The sequence below is a fragment of the Lycorma delicatula genome, chromosome 1 (assembly GCF_047948215.1).
Source record: "Lycorma delicatula isolate Av1 chromosome 1, ASM4794821v1, whole genome shotgun sequence".
NCBI classification, from domain to species: Eukaryota; Metazoa; Arthropoda; class Insecta; order Hemiptera; family Fulgoridae; genus Lycorma; species Lycorma delicatula.
Genome location: NC_134455.1, coordinates 294,963,544 through 294,991,023, shown reverse-complemented (window position 1 = coordinate 294,991,023; position 27,480 = coordinate 294,963,544). Strand labels below are relative to the sequence as shown.

Genomic DNA, 27,480 nt, shown 5'->3' with positions numbered 1-27,480 from the left:
ATGCAACCTGATTGTCCTATAAGCACCCAGAACTTCTCAGGGTGATTTTTGGTGAAAATTTAAGAATGTGAAGTAAGAATTTATCTGAAATTCTTAAGTCATGCTCTAAACAAGATTTAACTAATTCATTAATACATAAAATTACCAAAACTCACTGTCTACGAATATGTTTTTAGTTTAATTTTGTATTTAAAAAAAAAATTACTGTAATCATTCAAAACTGTATGTGCAAGACACATTTATTTTTTTTTTTAAAATCATCTTTTGAATATTTATATAAGAAAAGGAAGCGGGAAAAGAATGATAATCAGCAATTCTGTGAGAATTTTAAGCAATTTGTTTTCGGGAAAGAATTCAATTACTATCTTACAATTTTGGTGAGCTATTCACAGCAAACGCCTACCTATGTATGGTCACACTAATGTTTGTGCTGTTATAGAATCTATTCACAATGTAGTACTTCATTGTTTACATCAATTTTGAAAAACAGATTCATCATAAGCAACCTCATAAATATCTTCTACATCTGATATTTATAATTTTGTATACGTGCATTACAATTCTCAATGATTTTTCCTCTTTTCAGTCATATTAAATCAATCTTTTTTGAAAATTGAACACCACATTTGTAACCAGTGATAAAAAAATATAAGATAATATTTATGGCATTGTTTATTTTTTTATGAATTTTGTATGTTTGTCATTCTGTCCTAGAAGAGTTATTATATAATGCTTTATATTTTTTACATCCAATTTACTGTAATTGTAATTAAAAACTTATCATTGTTAAGTGATTATTTTTAAGAATTAGAAACTTCCTTCAGAATTTCATTAGCTGGATTTATAATTGATTTAAAATTGTTTTTATCTTTGAAACGCAATAAAAAGTTTTTTTTAATGATGTAACACTAAGCAAGATTGTTAGATCTTATTTAATAAACTTGATTAAGAAGATGGTAAGTAGCATTTCCATGTGACCTGAAGGTCCTGTAAGCACCTAGAACTTATCAGGGTGTAGCCTGATGAAAACCTAAGGGGTGAAATAAAAATAAAATGACAGCAGCTGAAGCTATGTTTAATATATTCAAAGATCACTGAAGTTAAAGATGTTATTACAGTAACAATTTTATGAGTCCTAAATTAAGTAGTTTTTGTTTTATTTTTTCTGTTATGTATTTATTGCAGGTTAGGTCCATTGAAAGGCACACAATTGAAAAACAGTGATATAGAGTTTACTTTTTCAATACAGTTGGCTGAAGGAGAGAAAATAACTTTAGTACCGACTGCTAGTTCTGTATTATTTTCTCCTCCAACTGCTGATATTGTGGGTGGTTCAGATTGTACTGATGGAGTGACATTTGGAGCAGAGAAAGGAAAGTTACTGAAGGGTCGTGTACTTCGTGGACCTAATACTCCACTTGCTGATGCTGTTGTATCTGTTTTTGATTCTGATGGCAGTATATTAAATTCTCAGATTACAAACACAGATGGTTATTATGGCTTCGGACCATTAAATGCAACTAAAGAATACAAGTATGTATACTCTTATTTTCTCTATATTTTATTAATTATTTGATTTTTGTCAGTTTTTCTTTGACATACTGTTAATAATACCCATCTGAAATTACAATAATAGTAATTGCATTATTGTTTTTAGTTCCTATTATTGTTTATTGTTTTTACCATGTAAAGAATGACTGTAAATCGCTTATTTTCAGTTGATTAGCAATTACAAATGAAACATTTATTAAAACGTTTTTAATATAAATAATAAAAATATACTTACAGTTGACAAGATACTAACAATATGAAGTATGTTCTAAAGTTTCCAATAGTCCATTCTTAAGCATATGAAATATGAAAGCATTCATATTTCACTTACTACAGAATGAATATTTATAGACATATTGTAGAATCAACATAGTATAGATAGTATGAACATACTATAGAATGCTGAGCTCTTAACTCCTTTAAAGTGTAATCCTTGTTATTAAACACATTTATTCTAGCACTTATTTTATAGTCCAAAATATTTCTAGAATTATTTTAAAACAGAATTTAGATGCATCACTGTTTCTCTTCCATAATTTTCTCTTTGCTTTCAAATCACGTTGCTATAAAGGATTCTTCTACTTAAAAATATGATCTGTAGCCTAATCTGACAATCTGTGTGCTCGTGAACTTCAGGAATTGCATTTTGAGTTAAAAATTTCAGAATTAGCTTGGAAAAATGAATAAAGGCAGAGCCATAATAGAGTTTGCAATTGCTTGATGTCTATATATCTGGTGTCTGGTGAATGACAGTATCATAAAGACAGCAAAGCAAATGTTTAAAAAGGTTATTCTTAAAATGAAGGTCAACCAGTTAATAAATATTACCATTTTTTCTGTAACATCATTTTAGGTAATTAATTGTTTACCAAATTTAACACTTTTCACTAGTTTGGTTTTTTAAATGTTTTACAATTTTTTTTCATTTGTGTAACTGCTTTTATAAAACTGTAATAAGTGAATTGAATACTATGTAGAACAAATAAATAAGACAACTACTAATTTATTAATAAATATATGACAGCAGTAAAAAGCTGTCGTTACAGTTTAGGTGATTTAGGAGATTAAAATTTAAAAATCACTTTTTATTAACATCATTAAATACGCGTGTGTGTGCGCACGTGCGCATTAGAAAAAACTCTTATGAGAAAGTACAACCAAAACTTACAGTCCAATTTTATTTGTGTTCAATATACCAGGGACATTCAATAATTAAAGAGACAAATTGATGTAGAAATGAAACAGTTTATAGGAGGAGTTTGTACTTTCATGACTTTAAGTTGACATCACTGGGATGAGCTAAGAATAGCTGACAGATAGAAATTATTGTGTTTATAACCTCAATATTACATTTAACAATGGCATGTCCACTTGAAGTTTTCACATTAGTTGAACAACGTTCAGCGATCTGTTTTTTGCTTTCTGAAAGTGATAAACCGGCTAAAATCTTTTCTCGAATGATTTTACAGTATGGTAAAACTTTTATGAATCGTGGAAATTTTTATAAGTGGGTATAACAGTTCAAAAGCAGTCAAACCTCAGTGACTGACAAGCAACATCCTGGCCGCCAATTGAAGTGTCAACTCCTTCGCTTGAAACCCGCATTGATGACATTCATGAAGACTGACATTAATATGTCGTTCTATATATTTGACTGTAATCAGTTGAATAGGTAGAAAAAACAGTTGCAGTAAGTGTTGGCACAGTTCATAACATTATCAGTAACAACCTGAAATATAGCAAAACAAGTGCAAGGTGGGTCCCGAAAGATTTAATGCAACAACACGAGGAAACAAGACTCAAAGTGTGTACAGACTTGAAAGAACGCTGTGAAAGGGAAGGTTACCCTTTTCTAAACAAGATTTTAACATGTGATGAAACTTGGGTTTACCATTTGAACCAGAGTCCAAAAGACAAATCATGGAATGGAAGTACACCAGCTCACCTGTCCGAAAGGAATTCAGAATGCAAGGATCAGCAGGAAAAGTCATGTTGACTGTCTTTTGGGATGCTCAAGGTGTCGTCTTTTGTGATTATTTGAAAAATCAGCATACAATAAACAGTGTCTACTACTCAGACATGATGATGAAAATATTCATGTTTTTTATCTTTAAAAGTTATCTCTTTCCTTATCTAAACTAAAATCAGTATACACTTACATTTCAACTTAATAAAAATTCTATCTTCAGTAAGTTCCTGCAATGTAGGAATTTCTTTCTTGATGCCATTAAATTAGTGTATTTATTGGTGATTTTTTCCCCTTCAGTGAAAAATTTCAACTGACTCTTAGCAAAAGGTTCTTTTCTTTTTTTAATAATGGTTCTCTGTCTGTGGAACTAAATTTCTGTTAGAGGAGTTACTGCACTAACAACTTGTAGTAATTCAAGAGATTTTTGGTTTGTAAAAATACTATGTAGTGTTATGAGTGATTTCTCATGGTTAGCCTCTTAAGTAGTCTTTTGGAGACACTTCTAGATTCAGAAGTGCGGGAAGAGTATCCAAGGGAAAATTTTTAACAGATTTTAAAATAAATCCACACACAAATGTATGCATTTGTAATATAATATAATCTTATTGTTAAAAATCAGAGATCCAGTTATCACAATTTCTATAAAACTGAACTTGGAACTACAACCAGATTGCATAGAGTTACATCACAATTTTAGTAAATAAAACTTAAAACTAAATACTGATTATAAAGTAATAATGAAATAATTTATGCTATGTAAGGAATGTAACAGTTTTCTATTGAAGACAATTATCTTCATGTCAATAACTCATAAGTTAAAAAAAATTCCAGCTAATATTCAAAGGCAGAAGTTTCATATAAAAACTGTTTACTAAATAAATGTTACGTTCTATCAATGAATGGGATTTTTGACATCTGTGAAACATCTTTTTACTCGTGTCAAATCTGTTTGATCAAAATATGAATATGCCTTATTAATAATAACTTAGTTTAGGAATTTCTTTTCTGTTTCAGTAGTTGAATTCATTTTTGTTCTCAGATTAGTTGCTGAAAAAGAGGGGTATGTACTGAATGGACCAACAAGCAGTGGTGATTTTAATGCGCATAAATTAGCTGAAGTGATAGTTGAAGTAAAAGATAAAGCTGATGGATCACCTCTCCAGGTTTGTTGATGTTAAATTTTTTTATTGATCTTTTCCTTTTATAACTTGGTTTGTATTTGTAAGAAATGTCTACAAAGTAAAAATAACAAAGAGTAAAACATGCTTTGAACCTTAAATTTTTTACAGTGGCTGATCTCAACCATTATAGTTTTCATCCATTATTATCTTGGGAAAAAAGAATGAAAAATAATTTAGTATATTGTATGATTTATTATTATTATTGCATATTGTTTCTTAAATTTTTAGAGCAAATGTGCTTCAAAAAAAAAAAGAAAGAAGAATAAGTGAATTAGGAATGTAAGGATGAGGTGAATATCTCAAAAACCTTTTTTATGAATTTAGCTAGGTACATGATATAGCTTTTTTTATGCTAGCATAATAAAAAGTAAATAAAAATTTTAAAAAAAATGATATATTATATACTGAAATTTTACAAGTTTGAAATTTAAAAATTTTATTTTGTGATCTCTTTTTATAGAATTAATCATCGTTTTAATTAAATAAAAATAATAATTTTGAAGTTTCCTTTTTATTTGTTTATTTATAAGAATTTCTTTGTGTAATTTGGAAAAATATATACAGTTTATTTGATTAAATATTGTAAAATTTAACGTAGAGGTCTTATACAAATCATACCACACATTTAATTGTATGTCTAATGCATTGTACCGATTGTCGATTCTCTAAATGAATGTAGATGATTTAAAGGTAAAGTAATATTTATTTTTACAAACACATATTTGAATAAAATGATTGAAGAGCCTGTGCCCTGTACCTTTTCGTGCAATTAAATTAGAACAAAGAGTTAAACATTATAGCACTTAAATTTTCAAAATAACTACTACTTAAAACAAATGAGTTATTAAATAGTACATGTAAAACAATTCATTATTTGATAAAGAAGAAGATTACTGGGTCACTGGACTTAGAAGTTAGACCAATATCACATCTCTATATATCTGCTCGCCAAAATTAGGTGATTTTTAAAATATCATTGAAATAACACACTTAAATGAATAAAAATCTTTGAATAAATACATCTGGAATGAGTAACTCTGATTAAATATGTCTTGAATGAATATTTTTTTGATTAAATACATCTTCAATATATAACTCTAAATAATTACATCTTGAATAAATAACCTTTTGAATAAATACATCGGTCACTTAAAATTGATATCAGGCATAATTTGTGTATTGGTCTGTGAATAATATCTTGAAAGTTGTTTTAGAATAGTTTGTCCTACAACCTGACAGAGATGGAATTTGACACTTAATACCACTTTCCTACAGTCTAACAAAATACAGGAAGGAAGAAAGAATGATTGACCAACTTATTCACTTTGAAGTTGAAACGACTATATATTGGATTGGAAATTCCTTGAATTAAATAGCGTAAACAGTTCATGAAAAGTATTGCTTGCAGCCTTGAAGTTTGTTCCATTATCAGATAATATTTGATTTGGAAGAGCTCTACAAAATATAAAACATTTTAATGTGATGATGTGAAAGCTTCTGAAGTTAATGGATACTAATTCCAAATGAATAGCTTTAGTAACAAGACGTATGAATAAGAATATAAAAAACTTTGACAGGGCCTTTGATCTCTGCCTGCCAAGCCAAATCATTGTAGGGCTGCCATAATCAACAGTGCAGCAAAAGTAGGGTTTACATAGAATAACTAGAGTAGATGGTAATTGACCAAGTTGTTGATTTAGCCTTTTGGTACTAAAATGAAAGCATTTTATACATTTCTGAATGAGGATAATAACCTTACCTACCATTGATAATCCAAAATCTTTCATAAAGAGAATGGTGAATTAACTGATAGCTGCCTTGTAATAGGCAAAAATGTTCACTTTCAATTATTAATCTTGTTATGTGGGTGTTAGGATGTAGAATAAATTGATGTTTATTATTTTATGACAGCTTGGAATTCTGAAGACGACCACCAAAGCATGCTGTTAATGCTTAAAAATGGATAAGAGAAAATAATTTACACTTTTGAAATCTGTCATCCAGTTTGAATATCATTAATTTCTGAACCAAAATAGGTTGGTTAACTTTTATAATCAAATGAAAACATTGAGAGTATCATTTAATTCTTTAATGGATAACTTATCAATGTTTCTTTCAGAAGATTTTGATTTTACATTATAAATGAATCTGAAGCAATAACTAAAAGTCTGGACAAAGACAAAAAGTCCTCAGTAATATCTGTGAGTGATGTAGAAACAAATTGGAATTGAATTCCTTAATGTTCTTCAATATCACACGCAGATGAAGGAATAAATTCATTCAAGATGAAATTGCTATTTGACCAGAATGATGAATCATGTAAGAACCAAAGAGAACATGCCACCACAAGTCAAAATGTTCAAAGTCACTTAGGAGAACAACCACAAGGTAGAATATCTGCAGGATTGCCTGATGAATTAGAGATAGACAGTTGAGTCTGATACTATATTACCAACAATACATTTAAAAAATTCACCATGAATCCAGTGTAATGCAGTTATGAAGTTAGAGTATTAACGAATTCCATTAATTGTAATATTTGAAGATATGATCACTTGGTGCATCGCACAAGATAAAAGTAAACAAACAGATAACTTGGTAGAGAAATCTGATTCAGCAGGCAACTTTAGATTTTGAACAGATTAGATTGGATGAAATTTTTCCATTGTAATATTAGATTAAATAATTCTGACATAAATACAACTTGCATAACCTATGAGTGAGGCATCAGCAAATACATGAATTTAAAAAGATTTAAGACTACAGTTTTACATAATTAATCTATTAATGGTAATGTTACTAATTAATTATCAGGTAAAATTTTTATCCCAATTAGATTTAATTTGCCATAATTTTTGCATAAAATGTTTAAATAAAAATACTTCTGGCCAAATTGTTGATTGTTTTGTTGAATTCTTAATGTGCATACATTTTCCCTTTTGTTTAGTGAATCATTGAAATTATTGTTTAAAGAAATTAAACTTAGATCATTAGTAAAACCATTTATATAGTAGAAAATTCCATATTGCTAAATAAATAAGCTATATCTAATTTTAACTGATAAAAACATTTAGATCTTCACTTCGTGTGATGAAATCATCGCCATAAAAATTATTTAATGTAGCTTGACAAGCATCAGGAAATTGATCCTTATTATCTTCAGCAATTTGATTAAGGCACCTGGTGGCCAAAAAAGAAGCATTAACTGTATATACAGTTTTAATGCATATGTTTCAGTTGTTGGTCAGGGGAGTTTCACCATAAAATCTGTTATAGATTGCTATCTTTAAGTGTGGCCAGAATTTGCCTGTATATTTTTGTGATGTCAGTTGTATTAACATAATTATATATTCAAAATCTAAGGATTATTGAAAAACAATCTTGTTGGACAGTAGGACCAACAAGTAGTACGCCAAGTAGTGATAAACTATCAAATACAATTCAAACTTTAGTTGTTAGGCTTGATTCCTTAAACACATAATGCAGTAACATTATGTGTTACTACATTTGATTCCAAAGTTGACAAATTATATGAATTGAGTTCAGACATATGGCCTAAGTTTATGTATTCATGAATAAACTTAGAATAATTAGTCTTAAGAGTAGGATTGTGTTAAGTTTTCTTTCTATACTCAGAAATCTTTGGAATTGTCAAGAGAATTACCAACTTTTTTATGTGGGAGTGCGACAACAAATCTTCCGTGTTTGTTTATATAGATATTTTTTGAGTTGATAAATGAGATTTTCCTGTTACCGTCATCTGTATAAATCCTTAATAAGTCCTTCAATTTCCCAAAATTTTTCCATGATGGATGAGAGATTGTCTCTTCAATTAAGGAATATTGAAATCGACTTATTAAATTGATTTTTGATGGGTAGATATCCAGCAAGAATGTGGCCTCACCATGTTTCCTGAATGACTGGATATTGAGTACTGCAAGTAAATTTGTTTGGTTTGATAACATTAAGATAAAATTCAGCACCAAGAAAAATATCAATTTTAGATGAAATGCTATAGTATAATACAATCCTTAACAAAATGTACAGGATATAAACAGTTTAGGTAATACTATTTTTTTGTCAGAAATACTTTTCGTGTATCGATATTCTAAAACTTACAAATTAATTATTTTAAAAATTTCTTACTTGAATACAGAGTGTTTATAAAAACTATTTCAAGAATTAGGGGGATGGTCCCCTCCCACATCAAAATAAAGAAAAAACTTTATATCAACATATGTGTGGAAACACATAGTTTATGGCTATCAACCATTTTGTATTTTTAATATAAAAATTTATTTCTCAGGAATGGTTAATTGTATCAAGCTGAAATTTTATTTACTACTAAGGCACCAAGAGGTTTATTTGCATAAATTAATAAAGTTGATCTCAACCCATTTCAAAATGGCGGCATGTAAACTTTTTTTATTGTTAATAAAAAAATGTTGAATGAAATTTTGAGTGCAATTCATTTGTCTTAAAATGTTTAACATTTTTTGTAATAATGTAGCTTTTAAATAAGTCAGTAGTTGCAAAGATATTAACGATTAAAAAGTTTACATGGCTGCCATTTTGAAATGGATTAAGAGATTTAGTTTATTATTTTTATACAAGTAAACCTCTAAGTACCCTCACAGTATAAAAAATTTCAGCTTGATATGATTAACCATTCTGGAAATGTTTGAGTTAGATCTGACTCAAAGAGCCTAGTGAGGAGGTACCCATCTTGTTGCCAAACATAGGGATGGCCAATGCTAATATCGGGTTGTTTATTTACTTAGGAATTACTACATCTTGAAACATTTTAAGGTACAAATTACCTATTACACTGCTCATAAGGTTACTTCACTTTTTTTTGTGATCCCACAATAAACGAACTCCATGTGTGTTAGGTTTCTTCTCCATATAATTACATGAAGATTTTCATCAGACCAATAAAGATAATTATTACTGTTTATTAGCCGTTCAGTTCAAACTTATGCAAGTGTTGATAGATTGTTTATGAAAAATTATGAAATCTCACATGGAATTCTTCATGGATTGTAGTAACACCTTTATTTTTAATCAACATTGAACCATACAAACTTGTTCTTGTTGTGATTATTTAAATACCATTATTCTCAATACAGATATAAAAAACTAAACTGAACAATTGAACCGTTAAGTACAGTAATTTTGTGAGCTGATCAACTGCAAAACAAAAATTTCCCACCAATTACAGAATTTAAATATGCCTGCAGGGAAAACTTTTTTTAGCCAGCTGTTTGAAATCATCCACAAGTAAATTATTCTATTTATATATATATAAATATATATATATTTTTTTTAATAAAATAATTTTTAAATCATTTTAATGTTTTGTTTTAGGGTGTTTTGCTTTCTCTATCCGGAGGAGAAAGCTATCGAAGAAATAGTATTACTGGTCCAGATGGTAAAATGGGATTTCTGTCTCTTTCTCCTAATGAGTACTTTTTACGTCCTATGATGAAAGAATATCGCTTTGATCCTCCATCAAAAATGTTCAAAGTAGAAGAAGGAGTGACCATCAATATTGTTCTATCGTAAGAAGTTCACTTGCATATTATTTGTTTACATTTATAACCAATTTAGTTTTTGGATATTTATGTTAAGTTTTATTTACTTATGGATTTCACACAAACATTTTATTATATGAGTGAAATTAGAAAAGTACTGAAATTTAGACATATGATTGTGTATTTAAAGTTGATTTATAGTTGGCTGTGCTTAACTGAAATAAAAAGCTTTAAAACTCTGAATAGATTCCACAATAATGTCAAGATGATTATACTCTTCTAACCAATTATCTTTGAGAACATGCCACCTCAGAAGTAATTGCCTGAATGATACCGCATAATTCATTTCTTTATGTTTTATTGTTATATATTTTATTTTCTAGATGTTTACCCTGAAAGAACAAAACTTCACAAATTAGAGCAACTGAATTAAAAAAAGATTATTTTCATAAGAACATGTTCATAATAATCTTCATAAGACTATATTTAGATACAACACATTCTATTAAAATGGGAAAGGAAAGTAATAATTACAAATTAAACTGTTATTCAATTCAAAATTAATATAAGCAAGTGAAGTTTTTATTCTTTTTTAATTACTGTATAGAATTAATTTTAAAAATAACAAAATAAATTAATATTAGAAAAAAAGAAATGGGAGATTAGAGATCATGATTCGCTCACATGTTGCGTCAAGGTTAGAGTACAGATGAAGCAGAGTATCTAAATGAATTAATCAAACTAAAGAACCAAATTCAGCTTATCAGATATTCTCTTAAAAAGGTGAATTATCTGAAAGAGTTTTCTCCATGAACTGTGCTTTTCATTGGCTACTCTGTTAAGGAAGAAGAAAAGTCAGATAAGAAGTTTGAGATGTACTGCTGCTGTTCACAAAATGTGATTTTAAGAGTAATGAAATTGTGAGAATAATGAAATTTTAAGATTAATGCAAAAATTAATTACGTTTCTTGAAAAGAAGATATAATTATACAACTTTTGAATTAACAGTTCATGATTAACTTTATTGAAGGCCTTATCAAAGTCTGTATAATTAACATCCATAGAAGATTATCTTTCCTCCATTCAGGTAACTTAAACATAAAAATAAACTAAAAGAGCATTGTTAAATAATTAAATATTTATGAACCACTGCTGAAAGTTAATTTTATTTTTACTTAAGGCCTAGTTTTTTCAAATAAATATTTTGACCATTTTGGCTGTTGAGCAGCCATTAGATAGTAAACTGAGTCCCTGAATTGGCTTTCAGGTAACCCCCCTACCATACCAAACAACAATAAAGATACAATGGTTCTCTCATTAATATTGTAGCATCCTCAGCGTGAAAAATGTGGCAGTCAGCCTTATATTCAAAGAACTGATAATGAGGAAAAAGAGATCAAAAGGAGATTGGAGCCATTTTTCCCAAGAAGGCTTGTTTTAAAGTAATGTCTGTTTTAAAATAAAAACAAGATTGAGAAATATGAGCAAACTTTATTACTTATGCTTAAAAACGACCTATTTACTACTTTTCTACATAACTGCATTCAACTTCATAGTGTTTTACACACTTTTTTTAACACATTTTTCATAATATTTCAGTAGCTTCTTCATTTGCTCTTCAAGAAATTCTGCTGCCATTGACTTAAACCACACAGTAACACAATTTTTCTGTTGATTATCATTGCAAAAACTTTATGCTGCAAGTCACTCTTTAAGATGAAGAAAAAGAAAATAATTGCTGGGACTAAGTCAGGTCTATAGGATGGATGATTGAAATTTTCCAACAAAATCATCAGGCCACACATACAAATCCATGTCTGATTTGCATATGTGGCTGAGTTGGCGTTATGAAAAAACAAATCCTGGGAGATAGCATCCCATGTTGTTTATTTTTTTTATAGCCATTATAAGATTTTTTAATGTTTTGCAATACATATGGGCATTCACATTAATTCCACGATCACTAACTTGAACAAGCAAAACACCTTTTTGTCCCAAAAAACAATAGCCATAAGCTTCTTTATCGAACATTCTTATTTGAACTTCTTTGGTCTAGGAGATGATGAATTTGCATTGACTGCTGCTTTGTCTCAATGTTTGGATAAGAAATCCATGTTTCACTCTGGTAACACTGTGATTAAACAATTTATCTACCTCATTTTCAAATTCTGTAAAAATTTACACATTGCAGCAAGATGTCTTTCCTTGTGTTTTAGTTAACATCTTCAACAACCATTTGGTACACAAATTTTGTAACCCAATTTTTTAGTTAAATCTTCAAAAATCAGACATTGTGAAACAACAAAGACAATTGTATTATGGTGTAACATTATCGGTTTTCTTGAAATTTTTTGTCAACTTTTTCAATGAATCATTCTTTATCACTGACAGCTGGCCTGCTACTTTCTTCATCATGAACATTCATTTGTCCTTTTCGAAGTGAATGACACCACTGTTTTACTTTAGCATCACTCATAATATTTGGCCCATAAACATAGAATAATTTTAGTATAACATCAGTATAATAAGTGCTATCAGGTTACATCACGTATATGGACAGGAAATCCAAAATGGACCTAACTGCAAAAATAATTAAAAGTTTTGATATAAAAAGATATACAATCTTTGATCGCATACATTGAAATCATTTTAAATCAACAACTTTCCTCTGGAAGAAGTTCTTCAGTAGCCAAACAAATTTCAGTTGAAAACTGATCTAAACAAGAAGTGAAATTAGAGTTCCAAAATTAGAAATTAGATAAGGGGTTTCGTATTTTGATTCAAAGTAAGCATCAAAATTCTCAACTTTCATACCTATAGCTCAAATGTATGATTCTGAACAGAAGATTTTTATTATGTTAGAAATACTTCATTAATAGAGTACTGTAATTAATCAGATTTTAAAATTAAATATATGGCTTTTAGTGAATATAATAATAAACAATGCTGAGTGAATATTATGTCTGTATTTATCTGATTATAAAGGTCATGTACAGTCAGGGGGTGCATATTACTAAATATGTGGCCACAAATTTTTGCTTTGTTATAACCTTTAATTTAGCTTTAATAATATTGTAGGGTTTGCAGTGGAATGATTTTTATTAAATATCCTAAATTTAGTTAGGTCTGATAGTTTGGCTAAAAATGTGTGTAATGAGAATATGATAATAAAATCACTGGATTAACCTGATTAATATTAAAAGTAGTTGATAGCGCTAATATCAATACCTGGATTCAGAATGCTGATCTGTGGCCTCTTCTTAGGAGCTTCCAAATGTTGCACTAGGTATTGAAGTATTTGATGTCATGATGTATGCATAAAATTTGTTATTCTCAATTGAGAAGATTTATTATATTAATGGAGTTATTGCGTAAAGCACATGAATAAATGCAACCTGAAATATTTCATATAATCCATTGTTTAGTTTTAAATAGAAGTCTCCAACATTCAGAGTTGAAAGGACATTTCCTGACAGTTATTATGCAAAAAATTCAGAAGTGAAATTTTTAGAGTTATTTTAAGTCTCCTCTTATTGTTTACACAGTAATCATACAACATCAGTGATGTTCAAAAATTGATGGAAAAGACATTTTCAATCCTGTATCCAAATAAACAAGAATTGTATTGTCTCAAATAATGAGAAAAGTATAGAATTTCACAAAGACTTCACTCCTTTTCAAAGAAATACTTAGCTTTATCCATCCTACGCTTTTGTTAGTTGCTTATAACAGGTATTATAAAGTGTAATTGCATGCTGACTATGGAAATATTTGAAACACCATTTAATTGAGAACTTCTGTTGATGGTGACACTACTTCTAGATCATTCTACATCCTGTGTCATTGTTGCTGAAAAGGCAGGAATTCCGTCTAAGATTAAGAGTGTACAATTCCAAAAGCATAATATTACATCATAGAGAAAAACAGCAAGATGTCATTTTTGTGTCCCTAACAGATTCATTTGGAATAATGCTACAATTTTTTTTTTAATCAGGAATAGAAACACTAAGCTTGTCATGCAGATTAAGTCCATGGTAAGTGCAAAATATTATCGTAACTGAAACCTTATTGTCTTGGGTAAAATCATTCCTTCAGTGAGTTATTCTCACCCAATTAGAAGCTCTTATAACATTAACACAACAATAGAATAATAGCATGCCACCTAAAGCTTTCTGCATTGGTTTGAGCCCTATAACTGTGGCAATTATGCTAAATATATATTTCTTCTATACATATCATTTAATAGTTATCACTGATTAATGGATCAATTCTATTTCTTTATAATATACTGTCATCTTTTATATAATTTAAAAATACTGACTATGAAAAAATTAATCTTGTTACTATTATAATTTTGAAGCTTTTCTGTTTAAAGAAATTCAAATTTAGGTAATTAATAGAAACATTCACTCTGTAACATTTGTTCTGTTATTCTTAAGTATATAATTTATAAAACTATTATTTAATTGACCCATTTCATGATTTTTTTTTTTCAGTGGACATAGAGTTGCGTACAGTGTATTTGGTACTGTAACATCACTCAGTGGTGATGCTGAAGTAGGTGTTGTAGTTGAAGCTGTTGGAACAAGTGGTGAGCATCCAGATTGTAGTCAGTTACAGGAAGAAAGCACTAGTGAAGCAAATGGTGTGTTCCGTATTAGAGGACTGCAGCCTCAGGTAGTCATGCAGATTTTTATTATTTTAATTGAGCTGTGTATAAAAGTTATTTTTGATCGTTTTCAAATTAAAATATGTGTAGTTATTTGTTTGTGCCTCAGTTTTCTTTTTTAGGAATTTGTGAGAGGCAAATAGAAAGAGTTGTAAAGGTTTCATTGAGTCCTTTAGCTCTGTATAAGAGTAATTTTTGAGTAAGATTGTTTGATCGTACACTGAAACAGTTTATTGTAGCTTAAAATCCATATTTTTAAACTTAAATTATTTTTTTAAACTTATTCTTCATTGAGGATCAAGAGATTTTATATTAGGAGATGGTTATTACCAAACATTACATTTTTATTTTTAAAGGTTTTAGAATCACTGGGTGTAACAATAGAATCCCTTAGGTCTCTAAAAATAAGCAATTCTAGGTGCATTTTTCCAATAGATTAATTTCTGCTGATATTGTAACAAATCATTGCTATGTAGTCATTGTTAAACAGTTAATTAGAAATAAGTGAATAGGGAATCTTACAGTTTAAAAACTTTTAAATTTTGGTACAACCAAAGCTATTTAGCAAAAAAAAACAGTTTAAGTACTTATATAAGTAATAATTTGATATTGATGGTTTTTTTATGTGTTAATATTGTAAGAAAAGTATTATTATTTTATTAAATTTATTATCTTTTTCAGTGTGAATATACTGTACGCATGAAACAAGGCCCAGGAGTTAATGAACAAATCAGAAGAGCAACTCCAGATGGATTATCAGTCAAAGTATGTTTTTTCTAGTTATTTTTATGATAATCTCTGCATTTTATTGTTAACTTGGTCATGAAGATTAGCTAATCTAAATCTTCAATGTTCCCTCCATTTGTTGTTAAAGTGAGAATTTAAGATTATTCATATGCTAGCAACCTGTAGATATGTATTCTAGCAATCCTAGATTTCTTTAGGCTCTTATTACTTACTTTTGTTAATTCATGTGATGAGCTTGATTCATTGTCCTAATAGATGTCATTTTTTTCAGATTTTATAATATTATTTTTAGAAAAGTACTTGAACATAATAGCAATACTCTAACAAAATAAGTTTAATATAGATTTATTATAATGTGTTTTTTTCATGATTGTCAATAATGATATTTATTTCTTATTGTTGCATAAACCAAAATGCCCACTTCTATCATATAAACTTTTAAACATTATTATTAATAGGTGTAATCTTTGAATTTTGTTTGATACAAAATTGATAAATGTGTCCTTTACCATCAATGTAATAACAATATAAAATTCAAAACTATTCCATAATTGCACATACTACTGTACAAATCAAATATAATTTAAAAATTTTTTAATTGTAATTTTTTAATGGTTTTCTTCTTTTACCATCATTATGTGTTATAATGTTAGCATCATTATTATCCGCAATTTAGTTATATTTTTGTTTATGTTGGTAGTACCGTCGTGTTGTAGATGACACATGCATGGTTTAATTGTTATGTCTGTGCAGGTTTGATGCTGCTAGGTTAGTTCCATTATAGCTGCCCTGCCGTTAATCATGGCTGCTCCGCTTTTTGTTTGCACCAAAGAAGAGCAATGTTCAGTGATCTGTTTTTTGTGGTTGGAGGTGTATCAGGGGCCGAAATTCATCAAAGACTTTCGGTACAGTACGGGAACAGTGTGTTGCTGCAATGGAGGGTCTACGAATGGATTGAAATATCCAAAACCGTCGCACAAGTGTTACGCACAACGAAGGAACTAGACGTCCATTTACCACCACAAATGAGGAAAACATTGAGCGTGCACGTGACTTGGTCTTCTTAGCCAGATGAGTAACTATTGATGAAGTAGCACATTGTCTGCAAATTAGTCACAGTTTTGCCTACAAAATGATCCAAACTTGGGTTTCATAAAGTCTGTGCAAGATGGGTTCCAAAACAACTCACAATTGCATAAACAAAAGCGCTTGGACATTTGCCAAAAACATTTGGATTGCTATGGTAATGAACGGGACATCTTAGACAGAATCATCACAGGTGACAAAACATGGATCCATCATTACAAGCCGGAGAGTAAACGGCAGAGTATGGAATGGAAACATCCAAATTCACCCTACAAAAAAAAGTTCAAGACCCAACCATCCGCAGGAAAACTTATGCTTATGGTTTTTTGGGAATCACAAGGCCCAGTACTGGAACATTATGAGGAAAGGGACATGACAATAAACAGTGCACGTTACAGTGAGATGCTTACTGCCAAGCTGAAGCCTGAAATTTGAAGCAAACGTCAAGGACTGCTGTTGAAAGGTGTTGCGTTGCTGCACGACAGTATCCGTCCATACACTGCTGAAACTCAACTTTGAAGTACTGGCTCATCCTCGATATAGTCTTGATCTTGCCCTTCTGACTATCACATGTTTGGTCTACTCAAAGAGGCATCAAGGGGCCGTTGATTTACCTCGGATGAAACAGTGAAAGAAGCAGTGCATTCCTGGCTCGCAGCTCAGTTAAAAACCTTCTTTTATGAGGGCATTGGTAAGCTTGTACAATGATGGACCAAGTGCGTTGAAATGCAAGGGGACTATGTTGAAAAATGATGTACATGTAAGTTTCCTATTTGTATTGCAATAAAATTTATAACTACATTGCAGATAATAATTGACTTACCCTCGTATATGACCCAGTATGACGATGGTGCGAACATCCTTGAACAATGTTCCTCTTTTATGTCCATGATACTTGAGACTGCCAGCAGATATATCCCACAAACATCGCGTAATCCTAAACGTCCTTCTGTTCCATGGTGGAATGACGATTGCAAATTTGCTATTAGGAATTGGCGGCGGGCACTACACTATTTAATAATAGACCTACAACTGAACATCTAAATTTATACTGCAGGGCTAGAGCGGTATGCCGCCGAGTCTTCTTGAACGCTAAGAGGAGTTCATGGACAAAATATGTGAACACTATCTCACGCACTACTCCCACGTCTACTGTGTGGAAAAAATCCATGCTATTTTCGGATCACCAAGACAATCTATTCTTGGTCTTATTGATGAAGGAGAACTCCTTTCATCATCTTCGATTGTAGCAAATACTTTAGCAAAATCTTTCCGCTCGGTGTCTCTCACTTCATCGTATAATAACGATTTTCAAAGGTACAAGTTATAGATAGAAATAGTGTCATTAAACGTTGGTGATTTGGTTGGTGAATTAAACACTCATTGTTACACGTACTTAAGAACTCACGTGACACTTTCCCTGGATCGGACAATGTTCGCCTTGGTATGCTTTCAAACCTTCCTAACTCAGCACTACAACACCTTTTGAGTATTTATAGTGGTTTATTCTCCGAACAAGTCTTTCCGCCCCAGTTGAGTACTGGACTCAAGGCTGGACGGATCGCCATTAGACAGTTCCCGTAGTGGTCTAATTTTTGCGTGTGATTGTGGATTTATCGTGTTCTAGTGTGTTAATTATTAAAATATAGAGTAAAATGAGCGAGTGAGTGAACAAATTTTGAAAATCGGTTAAGGAATACAGAAGTTTTTACCGGTTTTGTGTTAAATACGGTGGCGGCAAACAGTGTCGTTATTTAAGAATAATTTTAAACAGTGTGTATAGGGTTAAAAGTCGTTGTAGTTTTAAGAAAACGTTAATAGAAGTAAATAAAAACAAGTTTGAGTGAAATCGGTTTGTTAGTTTTTAAGTTATTAGTGTTTTTAGTAAACCTAGGCTAAGCACGTGGCGGCGAACTTTGCTGAAGGTTGTAGTTTTTTCTGAGTAGTTTTAAGTGAAACTGAGGGTGTCTGCGTATAATATAGTTTAGGATACGTTATAGTATTAAATTTTGTGGTGGTAGGACCAGTATTGTGTTAGTTATAAGGATTTTAAGTGTAAAATAAAAACACGTGGTTTTAGTAAAATACTGCAGGAAGTGGCCGATTGATACTAAGAATAGTCCGTCAAAAAGTATTACCGGAATGTATCTCCACCCAGAGTACGGGAGAAGCCGGCAGCAGTGCTCCTAGCGGAGAGAGGTGCACTTAGTAGGGTAATTTTACCAACTAATTTCTTTTTTATTTTATTTTATTTTTATAATTTATTTTGAAGTATTTTTGAGTTTTTCATTGTGGTGGCCTGAAAGGGAGGGCGTTTTTGGAAAAGCCTAGGACTTATAGAATTACAATAAGGGACTCGTTCACGGACCAGTCACCAATCATTAACTTAGAGAAATTTTTCTAAGTTTTTTTGAATATCTTTATATAGGAAATCTTTCGTTCCCTATATCTCGGGTCAGGGGCCAACTAGCCCCAAACCCTTTTGGGTCTAGGTCGAAACCCCCCCCCCCCCAACCGACCCGTGTCCCCCAATGTTTTGTGTTCGTTTAGACGATTCACTCTCAGTTAGTGTCGTCTTGGAGACTGGAGTACCTCAAGGTAGTGTATTAAGTACCACCTTTTTTCTGTGGTCATAAACAATATTACCAATTGTGTACAGGCTCCTATCTCGTGTTCTCTATTTGTTGACAATTTTGTTATTTACATTGCGAGCCATTCAACACCCACAGCAGAGCGACTACTACAGAACACTATATTTCACCTTGAGGCTTGGCCCAGGACTACTAGTTTCACATTTTCATCTGACAAAACGAAATGTGTAGTCTTTTCTCGGCTACGAAACCCTTCTATTCCGCAAGTTTTTCTGAACGGAGAGCTTATTGATTTGTCAAGTGTCTAGGTTTGATTTTTGATAGCTGTCTTACTTGGGTCAGACGTATAAAGGAATTGAAGACAAAATGTTCCAAACTTTTAGATATGATGCGGGTCCTTAGTAACACCAATTGGGGAGCCGATCAGTCATGTATGGTACGTTTTTACTATTCCCTTGTTCGTTCCCATTTAGATTATGGTTGTGTCGCCTACTCTTCAGCTCGTCAAACCGTGCTTAAAATGCAGGATGGTGTACATCATGCTTTTCTTCGGCTTGTCACAGGTGCGTTTAGATCAAGCCCTGTCACAAGCGTACGTGTAGACTGTGGTGAACCATCACTTTGAGATAGACGAGACCAGCTTTTGTTAGTTTACTTTGCTCGACTCAGGACAGCCAAATCACCCGGCCTTTGACTCAGTTCTTAGAAATCCTAATTTAGGAAAGTATGAGGACCGTCCACGCTGTACTGCACCTGTAGGTGTCTGTAACCAATGTCTGCTGCAGCATACAAATGTTGACACTACATCATTCTTTCCATCTTGTCCATGCTCATATCCTCTGTGGAGAATAAACCTTGTAAATTTTACTTTTGACCTTACGACATACAATAAACAATCAACACTACCTACTGTCTTCTGGCAAATGTTTCAGTGTGTTCTCTCCTAGATGAACCCAGACGTGGTGATATACACTGATTGATCGAAACAAAACGATACCGTTGGTTGTGCTTTTCTTGTCAATGAAAGAACTTATATGTTTGGCCTACCAGGTATTACGAGTGTGTTCACCGCTGAACTGCTCGCTATAAATAAGGCTCTAAATATCTTTAGCCCTTAATATAGAAACATTCTCTCTCTCCAGGCATTAGAAAACTTTTATTCCAAGCATCCTATCGTCATTGAAATTTACAACGCAATCGCTGAGTTGAGTAATCACAACACAAAAGTAAATTTTTGCTGGGTCCCTAGCCACGTAGGGATTCCAGGTAATGAACAAGCAAATTATTTTGCCAAAGAAGCATGTATTCAGCCTCCTTTCACTACCAGAGTTACTACCTCTGATTTTATTAATCGTGTAAAACAATCACTGAGAGCAAGGTGACTGGATGACTACTGTCAATAATAAACTCCGGCAGATTAAAGTTTCTGTGTTGGCATGGGATTCCCATGCAGAAAAACTCGACGTGAAGAAGTAGTCCTCTGCCAATTGCGGATAGGACATACGAGAGTCACACACAATGTCAGGAGGATGCGCACCGCTGTACACATGATGCAACTGCCGCATGACTGTGCACCACATACTCATAGACTTCATATGTTATGCGGCATTGCGTCGTAAATTTAATCTACCCAGAAACATCTGTGGTATCTTGTACAATGATAATGAAATTTTGGACTGGATGTTTCTGTTTTTTCATAGTACTGGGTTACTGCAAAAAATTTAATATTGTCATTTAATTATCCGAAAAAAATAAATAAGTTTAAAAAAATAATAATATTAATAAATAAATATAAATATTGTTATTTACATTTAATTTTGAAAAACTACCACACACCCCTTTAAACAAAATTTTTATGCCTAGCTTTACGGTTTTTTGTGAATATCTTAAAAGTTATGAGAAAATTGACCAATGTGGAAGTAAATTTTTTGAAAGCCTAAAAAATTTCCTAAGTGCAATTTGCCCGGCTCTGAAAGCCATCTTGGTTTTAAAGTTATTAACAATCAAAGTTGAAAATGGGTGCACAACTATTTTTTTTTCTTTACCCCATTGTAAGTGTGTCACCATTTCATCTCATTTCTTCTTCTCACCCATTTTCCACCTAATTGTTGGTCACACTTGCTCAGTGTTAAGCTACAAAAATATTTGCAAGCTGAACTTCAAGCAGCATCCAGAGCTGCTGAAACTGAAGATCAAATGAGTGTTGAGAAGCTTAAAGTACATATCAAGTATGTGTGCAAAGCTGTGGTACCCACTAGGCTAGTTATATATATTTATAATTGTTTAAAAAATATTTTTGTACAACTGAGAGAAACTCACCATTTTGGAAATAATTGGTGGAGCCCACCACATTATTTCTCATTTTCTGAAATGTATAACAATTAAAATTTGTTTTTCATATTTTTAATTAGAATTCATATTACTTGTTTCATTAGAATTTAAATCAGTTTCATAGTCACTTTAATCAAATTACCTCTTATTTAATGTTCTTTTTTTCAGTATTTTTACTATTGTTTAATATCGGTTGCTATTTCTTATGATAACTGCAATTGGTTTTCACTGCACACTATTTAAATTTATAAGTAAATGATAACCATAATAGTTAAATGTCATTCACAATTTAGACAAAATAAACTTAAAATACAATTTTATTTATATGTATATATAAACATAAAATACAATTTTATTTATATGTATATATAAACAAGAGAATAGTAAAGTCACTATTTTTTTTTAAAGACTTGTAAAAGAATAAATGGATGTAGAAGCTGTAGAGGAGAAAAGTTTAATAGGAAACAGATAATAATTACGGAAAAATATGCAAGGAGCTCTGTAAAAACAAAAAAAGTCTGTAATAAAATGAAAAGTTTGAAAATTAAGAAGTTAGATGAAATTTAAAATGATAAGCCTATTATTATGTTATACTGGAGAAGTTAAGCACAAGATGAAACAGTTTAAAATTATCCTAATAAGGCATACCAATAGAGCATTGGCTTCATACAAAAAGTACATCAGCGACTAGACTTAGTCTGCAACCACCAGATGGTAAAGAGAGTTCCTGAGTCAATCCACAGACAGTTTCCTCTACCAGATACCAAGAATGAACTAGCTCTATAGATCCTAGTATCCTCCATCAAGGAGAAAGGAACAGAGTCTGATTGCAACAATGAAATAGTAATAGAGAAGAAGGGATCAATGATATGAAAAAGGATAGATGATGAATGACTAACTGCCCATTATAACTGATCAGGGTAATTTATCATTTTGCCCAAGGCACAATTATACCAAAGGCCAGTGCATAAAAATTAAAAAAAAAGTGATCTTAAACTGGAAAAAGAGCAAACAGCAATTGCTGGAAAATAGATGCAGAAACAATATTGCAGATGAAAGTTTTGATTAAGGAAAAATATGGTTAGGGAAGTATTAATGGATGGTCATAAAATGTAGATGAAGGGATTATTTCTAACTTAATGTGTTAAATCTTGATTGGAGAGACACAATTGTTACTACAAAGAATGAGACATAACAGGATGTTCTGAAGTGAAAGAGAGGAATAATTGAGTCAATGAATTCGAGAGAGAATGAAAGAGATAAAACTGGAAAAGACAACTTGGTGTGATGAATTAATAGTTGAGATGATTATAGTAGTATTCACTGATAATTAATCATCCATGAGGTTCCAAGTATGGAGGAGTATCAGATATTGTAAAGGATGCAAATTACTGTTTTACCTAAATTAACCCATGAAGTATTTCAAGAATTTCTTTAAATGTTGTGTTGCAACATACCAGGTGATAGAAATTAAGCTATATTTGATCATTTTCATTCAAAGTGACTTAACAATTAATAATGAAAAAAAAATTGCAGTACAAAATAATACCAATTGGGTTTAGATTTTGAAATGATACTTTCATTCCATTACAGTGAAATTCTCAACAAATTTTGTATTTATATTTTACAGTCCTTTAAAGTCAGTTGTTTCAAATAGTTTTACAATTAACTGAGCTGAGTTTTTTACGACCAATTGCAGTTATAAGAAATAGCAACTGATATTAAACAATAAAAAAAGGTATAGTTGAAACCGATATTTTAACTATACCTTTATTGTTTATATATATATATATATATATATATATATATATATAAACAATACATTTGTATTTTAAGTCTATTTTGTCTAAATTCTGAATGACATTTGACTATTATGGTCATCATTCACTTATAAACATAAATAGTATGCAGTGAAAATACACGTAACATTGTTATTACTTAATTCCATTTTTTTAGTTTTTCTTTCTAAATCATACATTTTGTACAATAAGTTCCCCCAACTTTTCCCTCTACTTTTCCTTAATTCTTCATTGAATTAGTACTGTGGGAATTTTATCAGCCGCTAGTTTAATTGGAGGGCTCGATTTTGTGAGTAGTAATACTGGTAAGTCAGGCCCTCTATCCTTTATAAAATCCATTTTGAAAAGACAGGATTTATTTTTCACCGGTCTGGGTTGTTTCAATATCCAGTTATTAATTACTGATTTTCATATTTTAAGTTATCCATGAAATAGGATAAAGGTTGTAAAGTAAAACTGAAAGAAAAATTATCATTAAAAATGTTAGGAATCTCACCCATTTATTAGAAAAAAAACTATAGCCACATTTCTTGAGTTAACATAACTAATGCAATACATAGCTGTATTTATAACAATTAATTATCATTTATTTTCTTACTTCCTTTACTCTTTTCTCTATGAAGTGATATCTGCTTCAACAGAACTTAAGAAAATATAAATATTAGTTTACTATTATGCTATTTTCACTATTTTGTTTAATAACATAGTTTGAATATATTTTAAATGTAAATTTAAATTAAATGCACTATCTCCCTAATTCAGTCATAGTATTCAGGCTTTACTTTTTTGTGTGTATTTTCTGAAGGGTTAAGAGGATCAAATTTATTGTTGTTCGTCATTTACTTCTAAATCTATAAAATACATGCAGTGAAAATATAATTAATGAACAAGTTTGAACTTAATGATTGATTAATGATAGAGAAATAGTACATTTAATTTAAACTACCCAAAATTATTTGAAATATTTTCAAATTATATCAAACAATAATAGTTCTATTATCAATAATAGTTCTATTATCTAGCTTAATTTCTATCACCTGGTATGTTGCAACACAACATTTAAAGAAATTCTTGAAATACTTCATGGGTTAATCTAACACAAATTATAATGCAACAGAATATTTAATTTTTATCATTGACTGAAATGGTGACATAACTCTCTTATAATTTTTTAGTTATGTTTTTAATCCAATACATATATATTGTAAATTCTGACTGAGCTGAAATTTGTATAATAGTGTTTTTAACAGATAGTAAAGAGAAAAACAAAATATTAACTAGTAGTAAGTAAATGATAATAAATATTACAATCCCCTGTTAGAATGCAATATGCTTGATTGTTCACTAACATTTCTTTGTGCAATCTTTTAAGTGTTTTGTAATTTCTACACAGCAACACTTTAAAAAAAATTGAACTGCCAGATGGTTAGGTTAGGAAAACTATATGACCAGATCACAACACAATGTTGTGCTTGACTGATAGCCAAGAATGTGTTTTTTCTGAGTATAATTTTTTTTATATGCATTTTATATTATTTACATTTTTTATGTTTGTGTTTTTTCTGAATACATTTTTAAATGATGACTTAGCATTAACAACTATAAAAAAGCAGTTAAAATCCTTAAATGATAACTTGTAAATGTAGGGAAGGATTGAATACAGAAATTAGAAATTTGGTAACTTATTTAATATAACCTCATTGGCATACTTTTCTGCGTGCTTTATGCTCACTATTGAATTTTTGTTTATCAAGAGAAAAGTACTAGTAGGAGTTTTACTTAATGTAATTTTTATTGCTTTATTGTACAAAACATTACAAGTTGTAATGTTAATTTTCTTATTGTTTGAGGTAATTTTTAATAAGCTGATTCTAATTTGTTTTAGGTAAGTCGTGAAGATGTACGAAATCTTCGACTCATAGTCTTCAGACTCATCAGTCAGACTGATTTGACTGTATACATATCATCAGATACTCCTGAACATTTGCGTAGTCTAAAGGCTAAATTATACAGAGATGAAGTAGCATTACATTCTGTTCGACTTTCCGATTTAAAAGCAACACCAACATTTGCTTTAACATCAGTGGTTATTACGTTTCCCCCATTGGTACCAGATGGTCGAAGTTATTCATTACAGTTGGAATCATCATTGTCACAGGCTACTCACTCATATGTTAATCACCCTGTACATTTTAAAGCCAATTCTTCATTTCGTTTAGTTCGTCTTTCATTCTTCCCACAGCCACGTTCAACAGATAGCGAGTTATCACATTCTTCATATATTGTAATTCCATTACTTTTAATTACACTAATAACTTATTATCATCGAACTTCAGTTTTAGAATATTTCAATTACTTGATGCAAATGCAATCACGTGTTAATGTAAATACAAGAACTCACAGTTTGGATGATTCAGGTACAGATACTCCATTAATTGTTGAACCTATTATAGGCAAAAGAAAAATGAAACCTAGGAAAACATAGTAATTGAATGTTTTATTTTATTTAAATACTGTCTTTATTCAATGTCTAGTGGTGATTTTTATCTTTGTTATGTAATTCTGTTTAATAAAGTAGGTTAATTATTGTTATTGAAGTTCGTTCTAATATAAGTTTATTTGTAGAGCATGTTTCATCTAAATAAGGCAAAAGACACACATGTGTTAACCTGAGTGTGTGTGTTATGTGTGTGCGTTTGGTGGGTGGGTGTCTTTCTGTAAGCAGCAGAAGTATATTAAAAAAAATACTGTTGTAAATAGCATTGAAAAATAATAAGTTCAGTCAAAGTGCAATAGACAGGACATTGTCAAATAATGCAGTGTAATTGAAAACTGAACGTTGTCATAACGGTTCATTCCCTTCCCTATCTTATATACTCTGCTATACCTGCTCACCAACACAGACGTATACCCAGAGGCAAACAAAATGAATTGCTGCACATCAAACAGTTATGCTTACAAAACTTGCTGTACTTTTATTCATGAAAATTTCCTCTATATCACCATCGATTATAGTAACTAGAAAAAAATCTATTACATTGGAGTCTATCTGAATCTTAAATTTTGTATTGTATAAACACAATTGTGTGAACAATTGAACGTAATAAGTACAGTGCTGTTTAGATATACAGTTAAATCAAGAAAACTAATATTAATTAATATTGTCTACTTGTAGAAAATGTATTATAACAATCTAACAGAAGCAAATATGATCTTACTGTATAATGATTATGTAATATACACAGGCTATCTTAAAGGAATGAGAAATTTTGAAAATTATATTGTTTGCACTGAGTAACATAAAAGCCAACTATATACTAGTTTTCCATTTAGTTATGTTGCATTGTTGCCCAATATGCTTTTGTAATAAAAGAATTTTACAAAAAAAATGACAGTGTGGGACCCTGCATAGAGAATTTCATCATTACTTTAATTTAGGACATTATGACTGTTTCATTATCATATATAACTAACACATAGGTACACAATTTTGAAGAAACAGACCTCACTCTGAAAAAGAAGCCTTTAAACTATCTATAAATTGTTTTTACACCATACAATATTGAAACTTTTGAGCTGCTGACATCAGTAACTCATATCATTCAGCTCTTAATTAAGCATTATCTACAGTTGCACCATTCAGTTGTTTATTATTACACAACTCAAATTACTGTGAAACAAATTGTGCATTGTCCTGGAATTCAAACTCCATGATTATCTAATGTGATGACAGTTCTGTGAACAAATGCTTCCAAAGATAAACATGGATGATGAGCTCATTAATGCCTGTGGTTGGCAGATAAAGCCCATTTGCTCTGATTGATTTATTTATAAAATTAATTTTATTAGGCACAGCAAAATCCTACCCAACTTTATAAGCTTTATTATACATCAACAAAGTTATCAGTATGGTATGTCATCATACATGTAATAGATATATTTTTTTATGGCGTTTTGACTACTGTTATGAAACTTCAGTATATCACAATTCTTAAAATCTCTGCTCACAAAAACTGAAATAT

General features: G+C 30.7%; 1 protein-coding gene across 1 annotated transcript in view; it reads left to right on the top strand.

Annotated features, from left to right (window-relative positions):
- The window catches only part of LOC142333032 (BOS complex subunit NOMO3), a 70,225-nt gene extending 44,170 nt beyond the window's left edge, over positions 1–26,055 (top strand). Inside the window, exons 12-17 of the mRNA XM_075379818.1 lie at positions 1,186–1,533; positions 4,560–4,683; positions 10,069–10,262; positions 14,732–14,912; positions 15,586–15,669; positions 25,344–26,055. Coding sequence (XP_075235933.1) covers positions 1,186–1,533; positions 4,560–4,683; positions 10,069–10,262; positions 14,732–14,912; positions 15,586–15,669; positions 25,344–25,943 — 1,531 coding nt within the window. The 3' untranslated portion in view covers positions 25,944–26,055. The remainder of the gene's footprint in view (positions 1–1,185; positions 1,534–4,559; positions 4,684–10,068; positions 10,263–14,731; positions 14,913–15,585; positions 15,670–25,343) is intronic.
- The last annotated feature ends 1,425 nt before the right edge of the window (positions 26,056–27,480 follow it).